This window comes from Haemaphysalis longicornis, unplaced genomic scaffold (genome assembly GCF_048455015.1).
Source record: "Haemaphysalis longicornis isolate Haplotype H1 unplaced genomic scaffold, Haemaphysalis longicornis Haplotype H1 scaffold_5, whole genome shotgun sequence".
NCBI classification, from domain to species: Eukaryota; Metazoa; Arthropoda; class Arachnida; order Ixodida; family Ixodidae; genus Haemaphysalis; species Haemaphysalis longicornis.
The window spans coordinates 58,799,228-58,817,547 of record NW_027526385.1 but is presented as its reverse complement, the minus strand read 5'-3'; the positions used below and the strand labels follow the sequence as shown (position 1 = coordinate 58,817,547).

General features: G+C 43.8%; 1 protein-coding gene across 2 annotated transcripts; it reads right to left on the bottom strand.

Moving 5' to 3' along the window:
- Positions 1-1,543: 1,543 nt before the first annotated feature.
- LOC144138293 (uncharacterized) lies at positions 1,544-18,309 on the bottom strand. 2 transcript variants are annotated; one of them, XM_077670498.1, is made up of 10 exons: positions 18,080-18,308; positions 17,923-18,018; positions 17,776-17,840; positions 17,254-17,333; positions 13,626-13,709; positions 9,389-9,570; positions 5,272-5,407; positions 4,335-4,371; positions 3,038-3,200; positions 1,544-1,803 (listed from the first exon to the last, which is right to left on the bottom strand). In XM_077670498.1, the coding sequence occupies exons 1-10, from the start codon at positions 18,136-18,138 to the stop codon at positions 1,716-1,718; spliced, it is 990 nt and encodes a 329-aa protein (XP_077526624.1). In that variant the 5' UTR covers positions 18,139-18,308; the 3' UTR covers positions 1,544-1,715. The 2 variants fall into 2 exon arrangements, with proteins under 2 accessions (XP_077526624.1, XP_077526625.1); XM_077670499.1 differs by lacking the exon at positions 13,626-13,709 and having other exon boundaries at positions 18,080-18,309.
- Positions 18,310-18,320: the final 11 nt, after the last annotated feature.

The following is an 18,320-nucleotide window of genomic DNA, read 5'->3' as shown; positions in this document are numbered from 1 at the left end:
GTTGTCAGTCGAGGTACTCACGGTGAGCTTTAAGCATCCTTATAGGCTTTCCGTATCATGGCGCAAATCCTCACCGAGTCACAACCTTGCTTAATATAGCATAGGAAATGGTGTAGGTAAGGCAAGAGATGACAAAAGCCTCGACCAGGCGAAGGGTGCTTTCGTTCACTGTGATTTGGTGCTTATTCGTCAGAGTATACGGGTAATCTGCCCTGTTGAGCGACTAAACCGGTTGAGGAGAATGGTGCTCGAACAGTCCTCTTGGAAAGTCATACCAAGGCTGCTAGTGGCAGACAACAAATCCAATTTCAAACCACAGCTTAATTTGGCGACCACTATAGCCGTTTACAGCCAGAAGAGAATAGATAAAATACAATACCTATCATCACTGCTGGGAATAAAATTTCCCACTCCACTGTAAAATTTGTGCAGCATGCATGCAAAACAGAATGCAAAGAAAGTAGTAGTATGAATTGTCTCTGCATGCTTGCAACAGATCAAAGGGCATGTGGCTTGCAAGCACGGAAGTGGAAACGAATTTTTGCAGAAGCAGCTAAGTTTTGTCAACAGGATTTAGGGGTGTGATCCATGCTAGACCAACGAATGCAGATATTACACATGCGTAGACTTCGTTTTTGCAGGAAGCTATGAGAATGTCATTGGCGTGTACCAATGGCAGAGGTAACAGCAATCTTTGGACGCCTTATACCAGTTCAAAGCAAATGGCACTCAGTAGATTTGAAGCACACCCCTTGTCTTTGCGTTTTCAACATTGCATAGCTGTAGCAAAGTGGTGTAGCTGCCCTGGAAAGTAGTCACTCTAAAACACTGCAAAGCTCATAAACAACAATAGCAAGCCTATCCTTGAAAGCCACTGAAGTTGGCAAGCATGCATGGTGGAGTTTATATAGATGGCTGTGCTTTGCTCACACTACTTTACCAAGTCCAATAGTGCACGTCATAGACACGGAACACCTGTCGAACGACAGCGCGAAGTTTATTATGGGCGAGAACTGTCAGCATGGAGGACTTTTTCGGCCCCTGGAACAGCGAAGACAGGGCGGTGCGGGGCGCGTTTTCTCAGAGACTTTGGACTCGACTCCAGCCTGTGACTGTCTGTGACTTTTTTTTTTTGTTTTTTTTTATGTGTGTTCATGTGTCTGTCTGGTGGAGTTTCTTTCGTTTTTTTTTTTTTCTTTTTCTTATTTGTATTAGTCATGTAAGCATATAACCCTCATCACATGTTCACCAACCATCTGAAGTAGCAAGCCCAGCATTATGCAGGGCTGACCTCTTCGGTCTCATTAAAGAATTTTCTCTCTCTCTCTCTCTTTGGCCATTTGGTCCTTTAACACGTAATTTGGCCACTGGGGTTAAATAGCGTGTAACAGATATGCAAGGTGGAGAAGTGTGATGACAGAAGAGAAAATATGCCTGATGACTTCAAGGGTAGTGTTAGAGTTATGAGGAGCGTGTAAGGAACCACAGCCAAAATGATGGGGCATCAATAGTCTGTAGAGGAAATAAATGGTCAAATCGTCTCTTAAATATTTTTTTACTTTTTAATTTTGCAGTTCTATATAACAAAAATACATGTATGTAAAAAATAAGCACCAAAAGCACACCACTACTTTGAGAACTCCGGTTGCTCAGAAGGAATCGACGCCAAACTTGATCCCAAAAGGAGGAATGGTGAGGTAGCGTCCCTGCAAAAACTACTGTTCGCAGTCGACAAAGGCTGGGAAGTGCAGGCCCTTATTGCAGATGATCCCGTAAAAAATTTGCATGACGGCAGCATACTCCCTGCAAAGAGAGGAGGGATGCTGAAGCTCTGCAAAATGTTGAGCACGTAACAGCATCGCACACGACCCACAATACATTGATGCAATATTCAACTCTTAACTGCTTGAACACAACTGAGCCTCCGGCTAACGGCTGCTTAATCTGTTTGATTTAACTTGCACTCACTTTTGATCTATGCTGGTAATGCGTACGTCCTCTAGGTCACACACATCAAATCTACAAATCTAAATGCCACCGTAGCGGTTAAACTTCCCCCAATTTCTGTAACGTAGCTAATCCACCAATCAGGGCATTGGCTTTGCAAACATCCCGAAAATTACATCAAGATAAAAAAGCGGTCAAGAATGGTTCGACGCTGACGTTGACAAGAATGGCTCTACGGCTCGACGTTGACATGTGCAGCTGTTCGAGCAATTCAAACATTGAACAATTTGAAGCACGAGGATTCGAAGCTAAATAACTGTTACTTTTGCCTAAGGTTTTATGAGCGGCACACAGCAAAACACATTCGTTTCTTTTAAGCTTCACACGAAAGCAAAAAAACCTTACATTGCTTTACAGGTGGCAGGCCTTACTAAGCTGTCTGGCCGAAACGGCCCCATTATGGTGAAATGCCACCCGTGAGTTGTGAACACAAACTTTCAAGCCCCAGAACCATGGGCATCAGCATAACTTTTTTACATTTTTCAAGGGATGTGCCCCATACATAGGGCCTTAGGGGAGGAAGGGGGCGACTTTTTAACAGCATGGTCAAACTAAAAAGTCAGCATCTCTCTCTCTCTCTCTCTCTCTCTCTCTCTCTCTCTCTCTCTCTCTCTCTCTCTCTCTCTCTCTCTCTCTCTCTCTCTCTCTCTCTCTCTCTCTCTCTCTCTCACTCTCTCTCTCTCTCACTCTCACACACACACACACACACACACACACACACACACACACACACACACACACACACACACATGAAGGCATTAGCTGTTTTTCGCTTACATCAGCGAAGACAGCCAGCAATCAAACACGTGACCACCTCTTGCTCAGTTGTGCAATGCCTTAGTTACTGATTCACTCACTCTACTCATCAAACATTCCTATTCCTTGCAATTTTAAAAGCACAACATGCTACCATGGATAACCAGTTACGATGCTCGGTGCCTGTATAGGTCTGGCTATGTTTGGTGCGAAATGGGACATTGATGGGACACACGGCGAAGCGACCCACCCAGAAACGTCCCCAAACACTTACGGATCTGTCGAGGGTGTGTCTTCCAAAAGAGGTACGACACTCTTTGTGCAGAATTCCACGATGCATTTGTGCAAAGCGGCACATTTTCTATCGATGTACGCCTTGTAGTCCGCTCCCAGCTCATGCCTCGTTGGAAATGTTGGTGACGTCAAAACCGAAGGCACTGCAGGAAAATTGCCACAATTATTAAGAGGGGCCATCTTTTGTTAAACAACTGTTATGGGGGGACGTGGCTCTCAAAACAATTTCTTTTAATTTTTAAGCAAAATCTGTGGAACTTGTCAGTCTTGCTGCGTTTTTACCACTGATTTCAAATATGCCATTATTTTTTGAGTAAGTGAATTAGTTACCAAGATGATTTGAAAGAATTGTGTTAGCCATAAAACTGTAACCTTGATATTTTTTTGCTTTTTTGATGCACCGCTTGGAACTAATTTTACAGCTCATTAAATTTTGGTGTTTGAAACGGGCATTCGAAATGGTTTCTTGCCACTGGTAAGCAACATGAGCTGTAAAATTAGTTCTAAGCGGTGCACCAGGAAACCGATTCTCTTATTGCACTCACCAAAGTTCATAGTATAAAGATTACAGTTTCATGGCTTACACTGTTTTGTCTATTGTTCCTCCAAAAAGGACTAATTATCTTGGGAACTAATTGACTGACTCAAGAAATAATGGCATATTTGAAATCAGTGGAAAAAAGCAGCAAGACTGACAGGTTCCGCAAAGTTTACTTGTAAATTAAAGGAAGCTGTTTTAAGAGTGGTGTCCCCCCTTAATTAAAGCCAACGTCACATAAGTGCTCCGAGCACTTGGCATGGCAAAACACATCAGCACATCCCTGAAATTTAATCTCCACAGAAGCAGGCACCTTCTAAGTAGAAAAACAGGATGCACAGAGTACATAACTTCTACGTAGACTTTTTTTGCATAGTATTATTGCGGAGGAAATAACGTGAGATGCTTGCAGACAAGTTAGCCATAATAAGTGCACACCAAGTAGCAAACCCCTAGAAACAATCTTTCCACACCAAAACTCCACTAACCTAAAAAAATTTCATTTCCATTTGAACAAGGATCTCTTGAATTTCATAAGTTCATCACATGGATGGACTGGAATGGCAACAATTAGCGCTGGCTGAACGACCCGCTTCAGTAAAGGTCACTAGGAGAGCACCTGCTACTGCTGTTCGAAATGCTGGTGCTGACTGCCTCCACACAAAAGATGCTTAACTCGCCAGCTCATGCAACTTCGACATATCATTGCGCAACTTTTCAAGGGAAGGTTGGTACTCACATTTTGGCGTGCTCGACTCCCCGTCACTGGTATTTGCCTGAAAAACGATAGGAACCATTGACGTCACGCTGTGTGCCATATACACGCTAAAAACACAGCCAGAATGTAAAGATAAAAAAATGAAATACTGCTTTTTTGGTTTTCAGGCCTTTAGCAGGATGACAAAATGGCCTGTACACATGCCAATGACTACATCATCAAGCGCACTTTTATTTTTATTTTTTTACTCCTTCGTTGTAGACTCTTTCGAGTGACTAAGCTGATACAAAAGATGGATGCTGCAAAACCAAAGACTGCTTGACAAATATAATGTTTAATTGCATTAAGCAATCAAACAATGCGACAAACAAACAAATGCTTGTTTCTACTGTTAGGCTCCGAGCGCTACCCTATTAGGTGTACCAGCAAGTGAACAGCACTAGTCATTTGTTGGCGCAAAAAAATCATGTGGCGTGCCTTTTGTTTGATGTTTCCTAGAAATATAGTGCCAACACACCGACCCAACTCTTCTCTGAAACTTAGTGGACATCGTAAACACAAGTTGCTTGTGCTTTATCAGCTCACGAGTTTACCGAATGACTTTAGGATAATATTTAAGGACACATCCTGCGCTTTGCAAAGAAGTTTATAATAAATTGTATACAAATTTAAAAAATTCTGCTCACGTTCACCAGAGCTACATTTGGGTGCAGTGCCCAAATGGGAATTTCTAATGTCCACCAAAATCTCAACACTCGCGCGTTCTTGTCAATAACCTCCACCAGAATAAAAAAAAAATGCTTCACTGTAAAAGAATAGGTCGAACAGACATGCACTTCCCATTCAACCCTTCACAGCATAGGTTCCAGCAAGAGGAGTGTGCAAAGGCAGGCTGCACTGCTGACCCCAGCCAACTTGCACTAAGGAAAACCAGTTCCCCACAAGGATCGGCCAATACCTCAGAGCCGTACAAGGCCAGGAACTGACGACGCTCGGGGCACTCGGCGCTCGATGCAGCGCACTTGCGAGCTTCGTCCACCAGAGCGGAAAACTCCCGCAGCTGGGCCTGAACGTCTGGGCTGCTCAGCATTTCCCTGTTGGCGTACGCAAAAACAAAAGGAAGGGAGGAAATTTTTAGGGATGAAGAGGTAAGTGAGGATACTGTTCAAGTATGACGGGGTTGGCTTAAGCACACTTTAGAGCTACTTCCGTAATGGCATAATGACATGGTCGACTGAGAGGGGAGAGGGGGATGTCCCTATCCCTACCTTTAGAATCCCCGAATTCATAGGCAGCCTTTAGCCACACGCAATAGGCCCGCTTTCCCCACAAGCTGTGTCAGCATCAGTGGGAACTCCCGCTGCTTCTCCTGCCATGTCTAAAGTTCCTTTCCACCCAGAAGCCTCCCCTCGCTCCCTCCCCCGTCGGTTTAAGGGTGGGGTGCAAACTTCGCCAGGAGAGAGGCTGCTCAATTGTCCTTGCTGTCATACGAACCGAACGACCTGATAGCCCAAAGATTCGAGGCTGAGGTGAGACCTCTCATAGGTATACCTCACTGGAGGATATACTTTTAGGTGAGGACACAGCTTGCAAAATGAACATTTACTCATCGTTATAATAAAGTCGCCAAGGAGACGCCACTGAGACCGTTCACTCCAGTGCCCTCCAGCACAACAGGAAAGAAGCTGCCCGAGCACCGGCCACTCGGAGGTGTTTGGATCTTTTCGGCTCTTTGTCGGGCCTTCTCAGCAGCTTTCGTAACCAGTCGTCTGCTCGATGTGGCTTAGCCAATTCCGCTGACCAATGGAGCAGACGATAATTTGGAGAAAGCCGTGTGAAAGCATTTGCACTCGCCCCAGTGTTTCAATGGTTCTGGGCAGGTGTTTTAAGTCCGTAACAATTAAAAAAAAAAAACACATAAAACAATAAACCGAGGTGAATGTGTACCGCGGTACTCGTTGAACACTCATGCAAGTGAGATTTCATGCTTGCGCAACGAAAAAAATAGGGTGCAAATGCTCTACAGAGGACTCCAACGCCGGTACGTGCAGCTGACAAGAAAACGTGACATTATTTAACGTTCCCTGCGATCCTAAGCGAATGAATGCAGGCTCAGACAATGATGCTACTTGCAGATGGCATTTCTCTGAGAGTGTGGTTGTGCAAAACGGTACCTTTCAGAGCTTGGAGGGGAAGTGCTACTGAACATGGAAGCGGTGCACGCTCGCAAACGATGCAGTGTCACATTTTTTATAAGACCAGCATTGTAGGCCAACACGAGGATCAGCTAACAAGAGAAATCATGGAGGCCTGCCAAATTGTTTCATTGAAAAACAAATGCGTTAGCACAGCTTCCATAACACTGACAAAGAAAGAACTGAAATTCTTATCCAATCACTAGTTTTTGTCTTCGTAAAGTGCCTTTTTAATGCGGGTGCTTGAACTGTCATCCTCCACTTTTTAGTTTTTATTGTATTTGCTTGTGTTCCTCCCCTCTCCCTCTTTTCTTTCATTCACAGTGTACCGTCCCGTCTAAAATCGGGCGTCACAGTGTAAAGGTCAGTTCATTCCAGCATAACCGTGTCATGGGAAGGAAGTGAACGCTCCCTGCTGATTATGCCAAAGAATATCCAGATTTTGAAGCAACTTCCAGCAATGACCTCGTCGTCATAGGCGTGCGCACAGGGGGGGCAGGGGGGGGCGGCCGCCCCCCCTAATCATCGGAAGGGGGGCGCCAAATTGGCCCATATTTTGCCAATGTAACACATTAAAGTAAAAATTTGTGCTCAGAAATATTTTGTATGTGTTGCAATTCCATCGCATTGAAATAAAATTTTTATAACCATCCCTCTTTGCACTGCGTTCGGACCGCTAGGCCTTCAGTGGGAAGAGGTCTGGAGTTACTGTAAAAAGGGGGCGGGGGGCGCAGCGGTAAGACTTTGCTCCCCCTAATCGAGAACTCTGCGCACGCCTATGCTCGTCGTCTGCAAGTTCTGCCGCCTGCAAGTTATAACGGCTAATAAAAAAAGAGCCCTCCGCATCGCGGAGCACCAGAGTTCAAATCGGCATATCCAGCTGAAAAAGCTCGTCTCGAGACAGGTGAGTGAATTTAATGTAACTGTACTTATTTTGGATAAATTAATTTGTATCGTTAAAAGCTCATCTCAATGTGATGCCTATGAAAGGCTGCTTTGTTAAATTACAAAAAAATATGGTTCTATACTTAGGTCAGTCGTCTCACCAAAGCTCGATGGAAAACTGCTTGACAAGAAGCAAGAGATTGGTCCACCCTTTCACGTTGCGCACTGGATTTGCTGAGTCTTCCCATATCTAGTGCGAATGTCGAAAGAGCATTCTCAATATTTCGCGTGGTCAGTCGGAAGGAGCGTGCTGTGGTGACAGACACTAACATTGGAAAATATGCCTGCATATACTACAAGTTGCAAATAGATGTCACCACAAACGTTGGAAATATTCACTCTGCAATAAAAATGTCTCCGCTGTTTCGACTTCTTTTATTGTTGTACATGGCATTTCTTAAAGATTGATACTCTACGACCCTAATAATCCGAAAAACTCCGAATTCTGTGTGCTCTGGAAGGACGCTCCGAAAAACATTCCCAAAAATAAATAAACTCCAAAAAACGCCCTCCGAATTTGCTCAAAAATAAACTCCGAAAATGCAGAACTCTAATTATACCGCTGGCTACACCACCCCAGCTACTCAGTACAAGCAGCGGAAAAAAGGAAGCATCCGTTAGGGGAACAGCGACCCAAAATACAAGGACGGCAGCTGAATTGCTGGAATGGATTAAACTAGCAGCGAGTACGCTGATGTTTCTTTGTGGTAAATTATGTTGCACAACTTGGGCAAGTTCACACAGGAGGCAGCAGAGACAAAGCGGTGTAGTTGAAGTCACTGGCAGAGCCCAAAGTTTGGAGGACCTTCGGTGCGGGTCTGAATGAACTTAAGACTTGCAGATGTTTTAACAATGTGGTAAAATCACACGTCAAAATTGCGTTGTGCGAGCTCACACGGGAAGCTCACACAAACAACGTAGCTTTACACGAATGCCGCTGGTGCCTGTGAACCACCTTTCTCTGGACAGTCGTTAGGAGTTCTGCCACCAGATGACCTTTCAACCGAAGGTCTATGCATAGCGCCACCAACTTTATTTGACAGCTTTTTGGGCTGCTGCGGCCCTACCTGAAAATATATCTTACACCGCACTACAGACCACAATACAGTTGAACCTCGTTATAACGAACACTGATATAGCAAATTATCGGCTATAGCAAACTCAATACAAACTTTGGTTGGTCACGCTTCACCTCAATGACACATATTCTTTTACAACGAAACTGAAACCTTGATAGCCACACACGATATTGGATATAACGAAAAAATATTTGACCAGGAGTCTGAGAACCTACTTGAAAAAAAAAAAAAAACCCCGTCATCAGAAACTGCAGGAGTTTAAAAGCCCTTTTGTTTGTGGACAGTGTACACTGCGGAGAGCTCCATCCTGCTCAGTGCTGTGAGTAGCCACCAGACGAAGATCCCATCCTTCATCAAATCAATAAGGACGAGGACGCAGGCCTGTTTTGTGAAGCGAACTTTGTTCTGCTGTAATTTCACGTAATGCACTTTTGTATCACGTATTTTTGCACGAGCCAGATTTTCGATTTCTTAGAGCCCATTTTTACCTCTACTGTTACAACGAATATAGGATATAACAAACTAATTTGCTCTCCCGATACTACTTTGTTATAACAAGATTCGACTGTAGTACAGCCTTGCCTTGAATGTAGTACAACCCACTACGTAATCACCCATACTGCTTGGCTTTTAATAAAGTCCCTTGTCCGTCCAAGCTCTTAGGCGCCTGTCTTCATCTCATCAGTGAGCTGTACCCATTGCAGCATCTACGTAAGGCTGCGAACTTGCATTGGATTTTGGGGGATGTTGTTGCTGATCGTAGCTAGCTAGCTAGGGCTTCAGCCCACAAGCTCTTTAATACAGGGCCCTTGCAGAAAGTGCTCTGAATAATCATTTTAAGGGACTCGTCACGTACCTGTAGCTGACCTTCTCGGCCTTCTTTGAAGGACTCGAGGACCGACGCTGCAACGGCGGTTTCTGGCCACGTGACTGTGATGTCGAGCGCGGCCGCTCTCGGCCGACTGTGCTGAGCTGCTTGGTCATCACCACCGAACGACTCCGTCTGCTCTTCGTCGCAGGATGCTTCGTGTTCTGGGGCTGTAAATAGGTATGAAAATAGTGGTAAGAGTCTCCTAAACTGTTCCTCTCCTAAACTGCGAGTTTAGGAGAGGAAGTCACTGGGAGCTAGGATTATCTCCCCTGCCAAAGAAAAAGGTCAGAGGTCGGCCTTTAGGGTGATTTCTTAAAACTTTTCCGTCATCTTGAGTCGAGTGGAAACGAAACTGGCAATTAGACGTCCGAAACGAGGGAGCCTCTCGGATGCAAACTTTGAGAAAAAAACTCATCAGGAGTTATAATGCTTTTTGCACTAAATTCCCCAACACGAAGGGTGCATCAACAAAAAATTGGCTGCGTATCTGCTCCCTTTCCCGCAAATGTTGTTGAAAGACCACAATCTTTCATAAAGACCATAAAGACCCTTCTCTTTCCAACCCACCTCTTACGCTCTTCCTCTCCCGTGATAAACGCAGTGGTGTTTTGCTCAAGCCAATTCAATTTTGCTGCGTTCCACTCCTCGTGTGTCATCCACTGGGACCTTTCATTACTTTCCGACTTCTTGGAATGCCGCTGGGGGGGGGGGGGTCTGTGAGCGTTCTTTGTATTTTTGGGTTAAACCAATTTTCAAGGGCATATTGTATTTATTTCCAATTGCAAAAATGAAGTAGCCATGTATTTGTACTTAAAATAAAACTGGGAATATTACCTACTTATTGATGCTTCGCCTCAAAAATGCCCAAAGTTTTCTTTTTGCCCAACAGCATTGACAAGTATGAACATTGCCCCGCGATTTAGTAGCCTGGAAATGTTTTGCCTACTTAAACGCCTCGACAAAGAATTCTCTTAACTTCTGTCCAGGCGGTTCAGTCAAGGGACAGACAGGCAGGCAAATAGACCAAAAGTTACACGTTTGAGTAGCCCAAGAAAGACTTGCTAAAACAGAAGGTTGGTCAAATTTTTACATCATTAAAGGGAAAGCCAGTGCTAAATGATGAAATACAAGAAGGCAACAAACAGTACCAGCGCTGTGTCTGTTAGTTACCTTCTTGTGTGCAGTCGTTTTGCATTGGCTTTTCCTTTATTCAAGATAGACTATGGTCTTTAAAAGGCGGTTCACCAAAATGAGGCGTACACAACTGCTGGTGTGGCAATGGGCTTGAGTGTGCCACCTTTTAGGTTGTCTTCATCTAGGGTTTTACCACATGCAATTTTGACTACCCTCTTCTCTTCGTGTATTTCTATAAATGAACTGTATCTTTGGGTTGTTATCAATTACCTGGATTTATACCTTAACGAAAAAGTAACGATGTTAATATTTCACAGTACCTGTAACGAGTTACTTTTGGAAACTCTGTAACTGTAACAGAGTTACTTTTTTGGATCGGGTAACTAACTGTAACGCTGTTACTTTTTACTGGTAACATGCCCATGACTGTGAAGAAGGAGCACAATATTACCATATTTTCGCGCGTATAACCCACCCCTGCATATAATCTGCACCCCCACTTTCAGCCCGCTGGAAAAGAAAAAAATAATCCTTGCGTATTGCCCGCACATATAATACACGAAAGGCTGCAACAAAGCTACTGCTCAAGCAACACATCACATGCTATGTAGACAGAAAAAGCGTTTGTTTAGCAAGTCGAATACACACACTCCAAGGCGAAAGCTGCGATTCACTAATTAAATTCAGTTGTTAGAGTGCCCTCGTCATTGTTTTTTCTTCCTTGTCCTTTTATGCTTTGCGCAGTCGCTGCCATGGAAGGCTCAGTCAGTGTTACTGCGTAGGAGCTTCACGTCGCGACGCCCATTGCCGTGAAGCTGTACTAAAGGAAAAACCCTGCCTATTATCCGCACCCCTACTTTGCTACTAAAACTTTCGCATTTTTGGTGTGGGTTATACGTGCGAAAATACGGTATACCTTTATATCGTAAACCACGTCTCAGTATGCATTTAGATCGTTCATAGATGTGTTATACTCAGTACGCGAAAAATCATCGCATCAGTTCATTTTTTGTTTGCGATTTGGGTCTTTGAAAGTTTGATGATCAATTGGACACACTTCCAGTGAAGGTTTGACGACCTTTGATGTAGTTTTGATGTGAGGAAGCTTTTGTGCTTCTCTCGAGTTTTTTCAGGAAAGGATGGTATCAAATGTGCTTGCATGGCATCTATGTCACGCACGAGCAGTGGAACCACAATCCCATGAGTGATTATGCACATGCCACCGCAAAGTGGCATGGAATGATACCAACATTGCTTGCTGTACCTTCCATCATTGATGGGAATTAAGGTCGTGAGGAATGCAGGTCGCTTTCTGAGTGATGCTAGCACATTGCATCCCGGAGTTGCTCAGATAGATGCAAACGCCTGCCATTTTTTTAAATTCCTGTGCAGCCGGGTATAAAGATATTGCACAATAAATGCGGCAAAAAAGAATGGCGTGGAGCCCCAGAGAATATAAACCTGAGGGCAAGGGATGCCTGTCCAAGTCGTGATGGAAGAGAATTAAGCAAAAGAATGAATTTTTAAAACGAATCAATTTTTCAAAAGAATGAATTGAAAAACTGAAAATGTAGAAGCATAAATCATAAGCGTGCAAGCAAGTAATTACTAGGAATAAAAAACATACACGGCATTACGACTCCATACCACTAGAATTTCTCCAACCCCTTCATTAAAAGGACTCTGCAACACTTCTGATAAACGCTTTCGCTCTTTCCTTCGTGTCTGGAAGCATTGTCAAGGCTATAGTTATCGCTATTACCGTAAAGCTATAGCTTATCGCAAAGCTTATCGCCTATTGCTATAGCTTATCACAAAGCTATCACTAAGCTATTATCGCAAAGCTATAACTATTATCACAGCACTGCATGATTCGCCCATCGCAGCAAAACTATCCATCTTCCGTTTCTGCTTTCCTTTGCAGCTTTTTTCTAAAGTAGCTAGTGAATGCGTCTATTGCTGACAGAAAAGAAGCAGTGAATAGCCGCTACATTGCTGTTATGACGTAATTCGAGCACTCGAATAATGCCAACACTAAAGAAAGAGAGAAAAATTTTTCAAGCAGGTTTCCAAGTTATCTGATGGGCATAGGGCAGCAAATTTTGGCTGAGGTACTTTGTGACCCCCATTCTACGTTGGTTGGTTGACTATGTTCTGAAAGCATTTACGATTTCGAGAAAAGTTGAACGAAATGCTGCAGGGTCCCTTTAACTCATGCAGTATCATAGATGAATCTCTGCATTTCCCCATTTCACTGATGTTTGCCACTCTCCATTAGAAAAGTGTCCAGAAAGAAAAAAAAACAGCCACCAGGTGTGCATTACCCATGAACAAAGAAAAATAGTGTAGATTAATGGGTCAGCCGCAAAACAAAAAGGGTAAGGTTTGTGTAATTCGCAACCACGAAATGTAAGGCTGTGCTTAGGTGCGCAAAACACGAGACTATTTGCAGCAACAAACTGCCCAGAAAAAATATATATTGATAGATTGTCGCGTGAATAAGGTTGGCTCATTGCTTACCTTGGGCTAACTTCAAGAGTGTGTTAAAATGCCTTGAGTGGCTCTCGACGTGCTCTAAATGTAAACCTACCTTAATTTTATCTGCCACTAAGAGCGCAACAGATAACAACTTCACCAATATGTCAGCATCGCCTTGAAAGATTGGCTTATACCATAGCTGGATTGCTCATACACACACCTGGGAGCACACTTCAATCCCTCCTTTGTCCTCATTACCTCGACAAGGTCATTATTAGCCTTTACCAAATGGGTGATGTACCGTATTTTCACGCATATAACCTGCACCAAAAACGCGAAATTTCAGTGGCAAAGTAGGGGTGCGGATAATACACAGGGTTTTTCCTTTAGTGCAGCTTCACGGCAATGCGCGTCGTGCCGTGAAGCTTCTACGCAGAAACACTTACTAAGCCTTCCATGGCAGCGATTGCGAAAAACATACAAGAACAAGGAGGAAAAAACAAGGACGAGTGCACTCTAACTGAATTATCCGAACTGTAGTCTTTCATGCTGTACTTAGTGCCGTTGCAGATTATTTGAACTTGGAGTACAAACGCTTGCACAAACATACCTTTTCAGGTTGCGTATCATTAGCCTTTTTTGTAGCAACAGAAATGATTGGTCTTGCTTTTGTTGCGCCACGTTGTGGGTCTCCCTGAGCAAACAGAAAGAGAACTTTCCAAAGTGCCTAGCCCAAAAAGTACTCAATGCAAATGTTGTACCAAACATGTGCATGTGTCTACAGAGTTGAACCTTGTAATAACGAACACTGATATAGCCAATTATTGGCTATAGCGAACTAAATAAAAACTTTGGTTGGTCGTGCTCCATTTCAGTGAAACCTACATAACAAAACCGAAACCGCAAGAGACACGCGTGATATTAGCTGTAACGAAGGAAAAACGCCCCACGTCCAAAACTGCAGAAGTAGTAAAGGCCTTTTCGTCCGTGGACACTGTGGAAAACTTCACCCCGCTCAGTGCTGTGAAAAGCCCCCAGATGAGGATCGCATCCCCCTTCAAATAAATAAGAATGTAGGCCTGTTTTGTCAACCGAACTTTGTTCCGTAGTAAATTCACGTTCTCATGATTTAGTTTGAATTGCTGCAAGGAGGCAGGTAAGGATTACCTCATTTATTTTGAGTTGGAAGCCTAGAATAATGCGCTTTTGTATATTGGATTTTCGCGCTTTTGTATATTGAATTTGTTAGGGCCGATTTTTACCATTACCGTTACAACGAATATCGGGCATAACGAGCTATTTACTGTTCCGATACTACTTTGTTATAACGACGTTCGGCTGTATACACATACAGTAAAAGCTTGTTAATTCTAACTGCAAGGGGACGCCACTTCCGTTTGGATTAATGAAAGTTCACTTCAACGAAAGTGGAGTACAAAAGACGTACAATGCGACTGTGGAGCCGTGTTTGAAGCTTGCCTGTTACCCTAGCTTGAAGGTGAAAGCTACAACTTCTTTCTCCAACGAGCGAATGTAGCAGGAGGACTCCTTTTTGCGTACTTTAAAACTGAAGAAGGGATGGGCGGGCGGCATCCCATCTGGTCATTACTTCCAAGTGATGGCCGGATGAACAACCAAGTGATGCTTGGTTGGCCACCTCCTCGTGGTCACTGGCAGCGACAGGTCCTACGCTTCTGACCTAAGAAATAATGCCATCTGTCGGCGCACCCACACCCTGAACTGCTCTTCTTCCAAACGTCCCCAAGGGGGGTTGGAGAGTGCTTTTACTTGATTTAACTTCTCTCGCCATTGTTCTCTCCTATCCAGTAGGGGGACGCAGCTTCGTTTGTAGGCAGTAGGGCCATTTCTCAGGCCATGCACGGCATCTTGGGCCCTGGCGCACGGCTGTGGTAGGCCAGGCCCCAAGATGCCAGCACAATGGCACATAGTTAGAATTATCCTTGGCAGAGGCTCCTTGCGTTTGAATCAACGGGCTTTTTGGTACATAGGCTTCTACAGAGACTGGCAGTGGCGCACCAACGGGGGGTATTTTGGGGGTTGTAGGTTGTAACCCCCCCCGACGTCCGTCAGCTCAACTCCCTCCACACGCCTCTCCCACCGAACCGAAACCAAAGTTCACCGAGCACAGTGTGTAGTCTCGGAAGCTTTTATTATTGGACATTCGCAGTTAAATCTCGAAGAAGAATATTGTATGACCGGCATTAAAAAATAAAACCAGAGCACGAGCTTTTAGGATTGTGCTTTTAAGACAGTGCGGACCAACTTGCGTATAACTTGAAGTAGTTTAAGAATAAAAATGAAAAAAAATTTTAGTGACGCAAAAAGTGTCCCTGGACAGGAAATTTCTTAATGCTTCAGAATCCCTGGGGGTTTTAAATGATTCCGTAGCCCCCCTCCCCCCTACGGCAGGCCTCATAGCCCATGCTAAACCACAAATAGTCGCACAATTTTTGTAGGGCCAGATTATACCACTTTCTGAACTCCTGTGCGGAACTTCCATCACAAGATTTGAATCATTCGTCGCCTTCTAGAAAAAAAAAGACGCTGAAACTTCCCATAGGTTGGGACTCAGTATTGTCGAGCTTGCCTTCTGGCCTCAAATTGAATATAACAAGATCAGATCGAAGTTGTTTTATTTCATTTGAAAGCTTAAACAACTGTTTTTCCTTCACTGTACGAGCCCTCCCTCTCCCGTTGAATAAAAAAAGGTTTGGTTTTCCTTTACATATATCGCCTGAGTTTGTAACATTATAGCGACAAAAACAGCAACGCTTCGTGCGCAGTTACGAAAACCTGTGATCACGGATATAACAATGATGTTTAGTTGAATAGGCTTTCAGAAGTATGTGTTAATTTGACTGTTCAGTGCAAATTGTGCCAGCCTATACGAACAGATTTCGTGCTTTACTCTTGGCTTGACTTCACCAGTGAAGAAGGCATTAATTGTACTTCCTCCCCAACCTCATCTCCCGTCATCCCTTCCTTCCAATTCTACTTCCAAACTTGGGTCTGGGGCTTCGGGCAATGGCAAAAGGCTTCGCGTATCTTCCCTTTTTATGTGAAGGTGCATCCATTATTATATTTCTTCTGCAGGCGAATTGTATAGGTTATGGCGGCTGATTTAATGCGCAATTTTTTCGCGTAAAAAATAATAAAAACTCGGCTGCTCTTATAGTTTTATATATTTTATTCTTTGTGGTTATATATTTTTATTTTTTTATTACTTACATTTGTCTTTATATTTGTTCTTTTACATTTATATATTATCATATTTCATATTTATTGTAAAAATTTCAAACCCACCCCTAGACAAAAATTCTGGGTGCGCTAATGGAGACTGGGCCAGACCAAATCGCACAGTTCAAATTATTCGTAAATTCAAATTATGTAAGTTCAAATCAACGACCTTTCACTGTATTAGGATGCGAAGTTTGGACAAAGTATGAATTTCTTACCAATGCCGCCTGTTTAACATTGCCTGCCACATCAGCAACTCTCCAGTAGGAGAACTTGGGACGCATGAGGCATGTCCGACCGCATGCGCCACACAACGGATAAGCGAAGAAACTATACTCTGGAACAAGTTAAGAACGGCAATAGCTCATGTACGGTATCACTCCGCCTAAGCGACATACGCAGATGTCAATGGGCGAACGTGTTTTCAAAGGACATTGCTATGAATGGGTGAGATGGTCTGCTTTTTCTCACGTAGCTTGTCATCGCTGCTGTCGTTTATAAGCATATCATGTTTAAAAAAAATCACAGAAATGGCTCGTGCCATGGTCAAAATATTCCCAGTAATGCACTACTTGCGCCGCGCGGAGTAACATCCGGCTGCGGTGATGAGGCACTGCGGCAAATTCCACTGTCATTCTTAAGTTGTATCCGAGTATAGGAGTCCTTTGGACCATAAACATGGAGGCGCAGGACCGTCACATTGCAAAGACTGTAGACACTTTGTAAATTGTTCCGTACAGTGTTTGTGAAGCGGCGCTGCCCACTGTACAGTGCTCTGTGGGAAGGCTAGGAAGCGGGAAAGGGCAGGACAGAGCAACAGGAAAGCGGCTGTTTGGCCATTATTGGTTGATGCAATAGGCAATGCAATGTTATACATGCAGCATTGGCCTTACCTATTAGTGAGCATAAACTGTACAGTGGGTTGTAGCTAGCACTGAAATGTTTAGAACGTTACACCAGTGCTGAAGTGCACTACATACCGGTTCTCCATTCCTCAGCTGCCTGGCTCTATTTAGAATGGAGTCTGCCTTTTCCAGTTCGCTTTCAAGCTTCTGCCTGGCTGAAAACGTAAAAGAAAAGTTTGAAAGAGCGTTACTTCCATGCACACACAAATTGATCACGGCTTCAATACAAGGTTCCGAAACTTGACCCTGCCGCTATGTTTGCCGAGACTGAACTGAAAGCGGATTTTTCTTTTTTTCACCAAGCCCCAGCCGAACCAGAACTTAACTGGATCCGGCAGATTATGCACGTCAAACATTTAGTAAACTTGGTCTCTAATCTCTTTCGATCTTAACGACTGTGTACGTGTTATTCACTGAAGTTCAAGCTACATGTGGGAACAATTGTAAAAATCATTTCGTCGGCAAGTGCAGTTCCAGTACACTATCTGACCTAGTGGCTCGAGCTAATCTGACCATGCTTCTGACACCATGACCATGGTCTGACACCATATGCTTCTCTAAGGATCTTCAACATAAAAATAGGAAAGTAATTGAAACCTTCGACCGGATCCACTTGACCGGTGCTGGCCTTGTTTTCATCATTTTTGTCAAGCGTGTCCGACCTGAAAAATAAGAAAAAATCATGACTAATAAAATTGCCATAACCCATAAAGCACGGACCACTAAGTGTTAATTCGTGCTCACAAGGATATGAACTGTCGGTAAATCTCGTTCATAGTGTCCACCGATCGGCGATCTGCGTCGACTTCGGCTTGAAAATCTTTCAGGAGATTCATCAACCTGTAATAAACCAAATTTAATCGTCTCGCACGGCATCGCTTAACCTGCTCCCCCAGCTTACCTTGAAAATACCGGTTTCCACTTTGATGGTGCGGAATCCATGTTAGAGAAGCTTGGCATAAAACAAATGCGTAACAGTGGTCACGAACTGCTACTCAAGCTGTTCACCAGAGGAACGATTGAACCTACGATTTAACCTAAAAATCACATACCCCGCCATGGCTTGCGCTTCGGGCAGTTTCGGTTTTTACATTCGGCATCCCAATCCCGTACTAAACTAGTGCAGTTTTAGGGCATCTCTT

Excerpts from the sequence above, each read along its gene's own strand:
- LOC144138293 (XM_077670498.1), bottom strand. The coding sequence starts at position 18,138 with ATGCCAAGCTTCTCTAACATGGATTCCGCACCATCAAAGTGGAAACCG. Across the intron at positions 4,372-5,271 it reads TGGCCTTGTACGGCTCTGAG|GCAAATACCAGTGACGGGGA; the intron begins GTATTGGCCGAT and ends ATCGTTTTTCAG. Across the intron at positions 1,804-3,037 it reads GACACACCCTCGACAGATCC|GGAGTATGCTGCCGTCATGC; the intron begins GTAAGTGTTTGG and ends CTCTCTTTGCAG.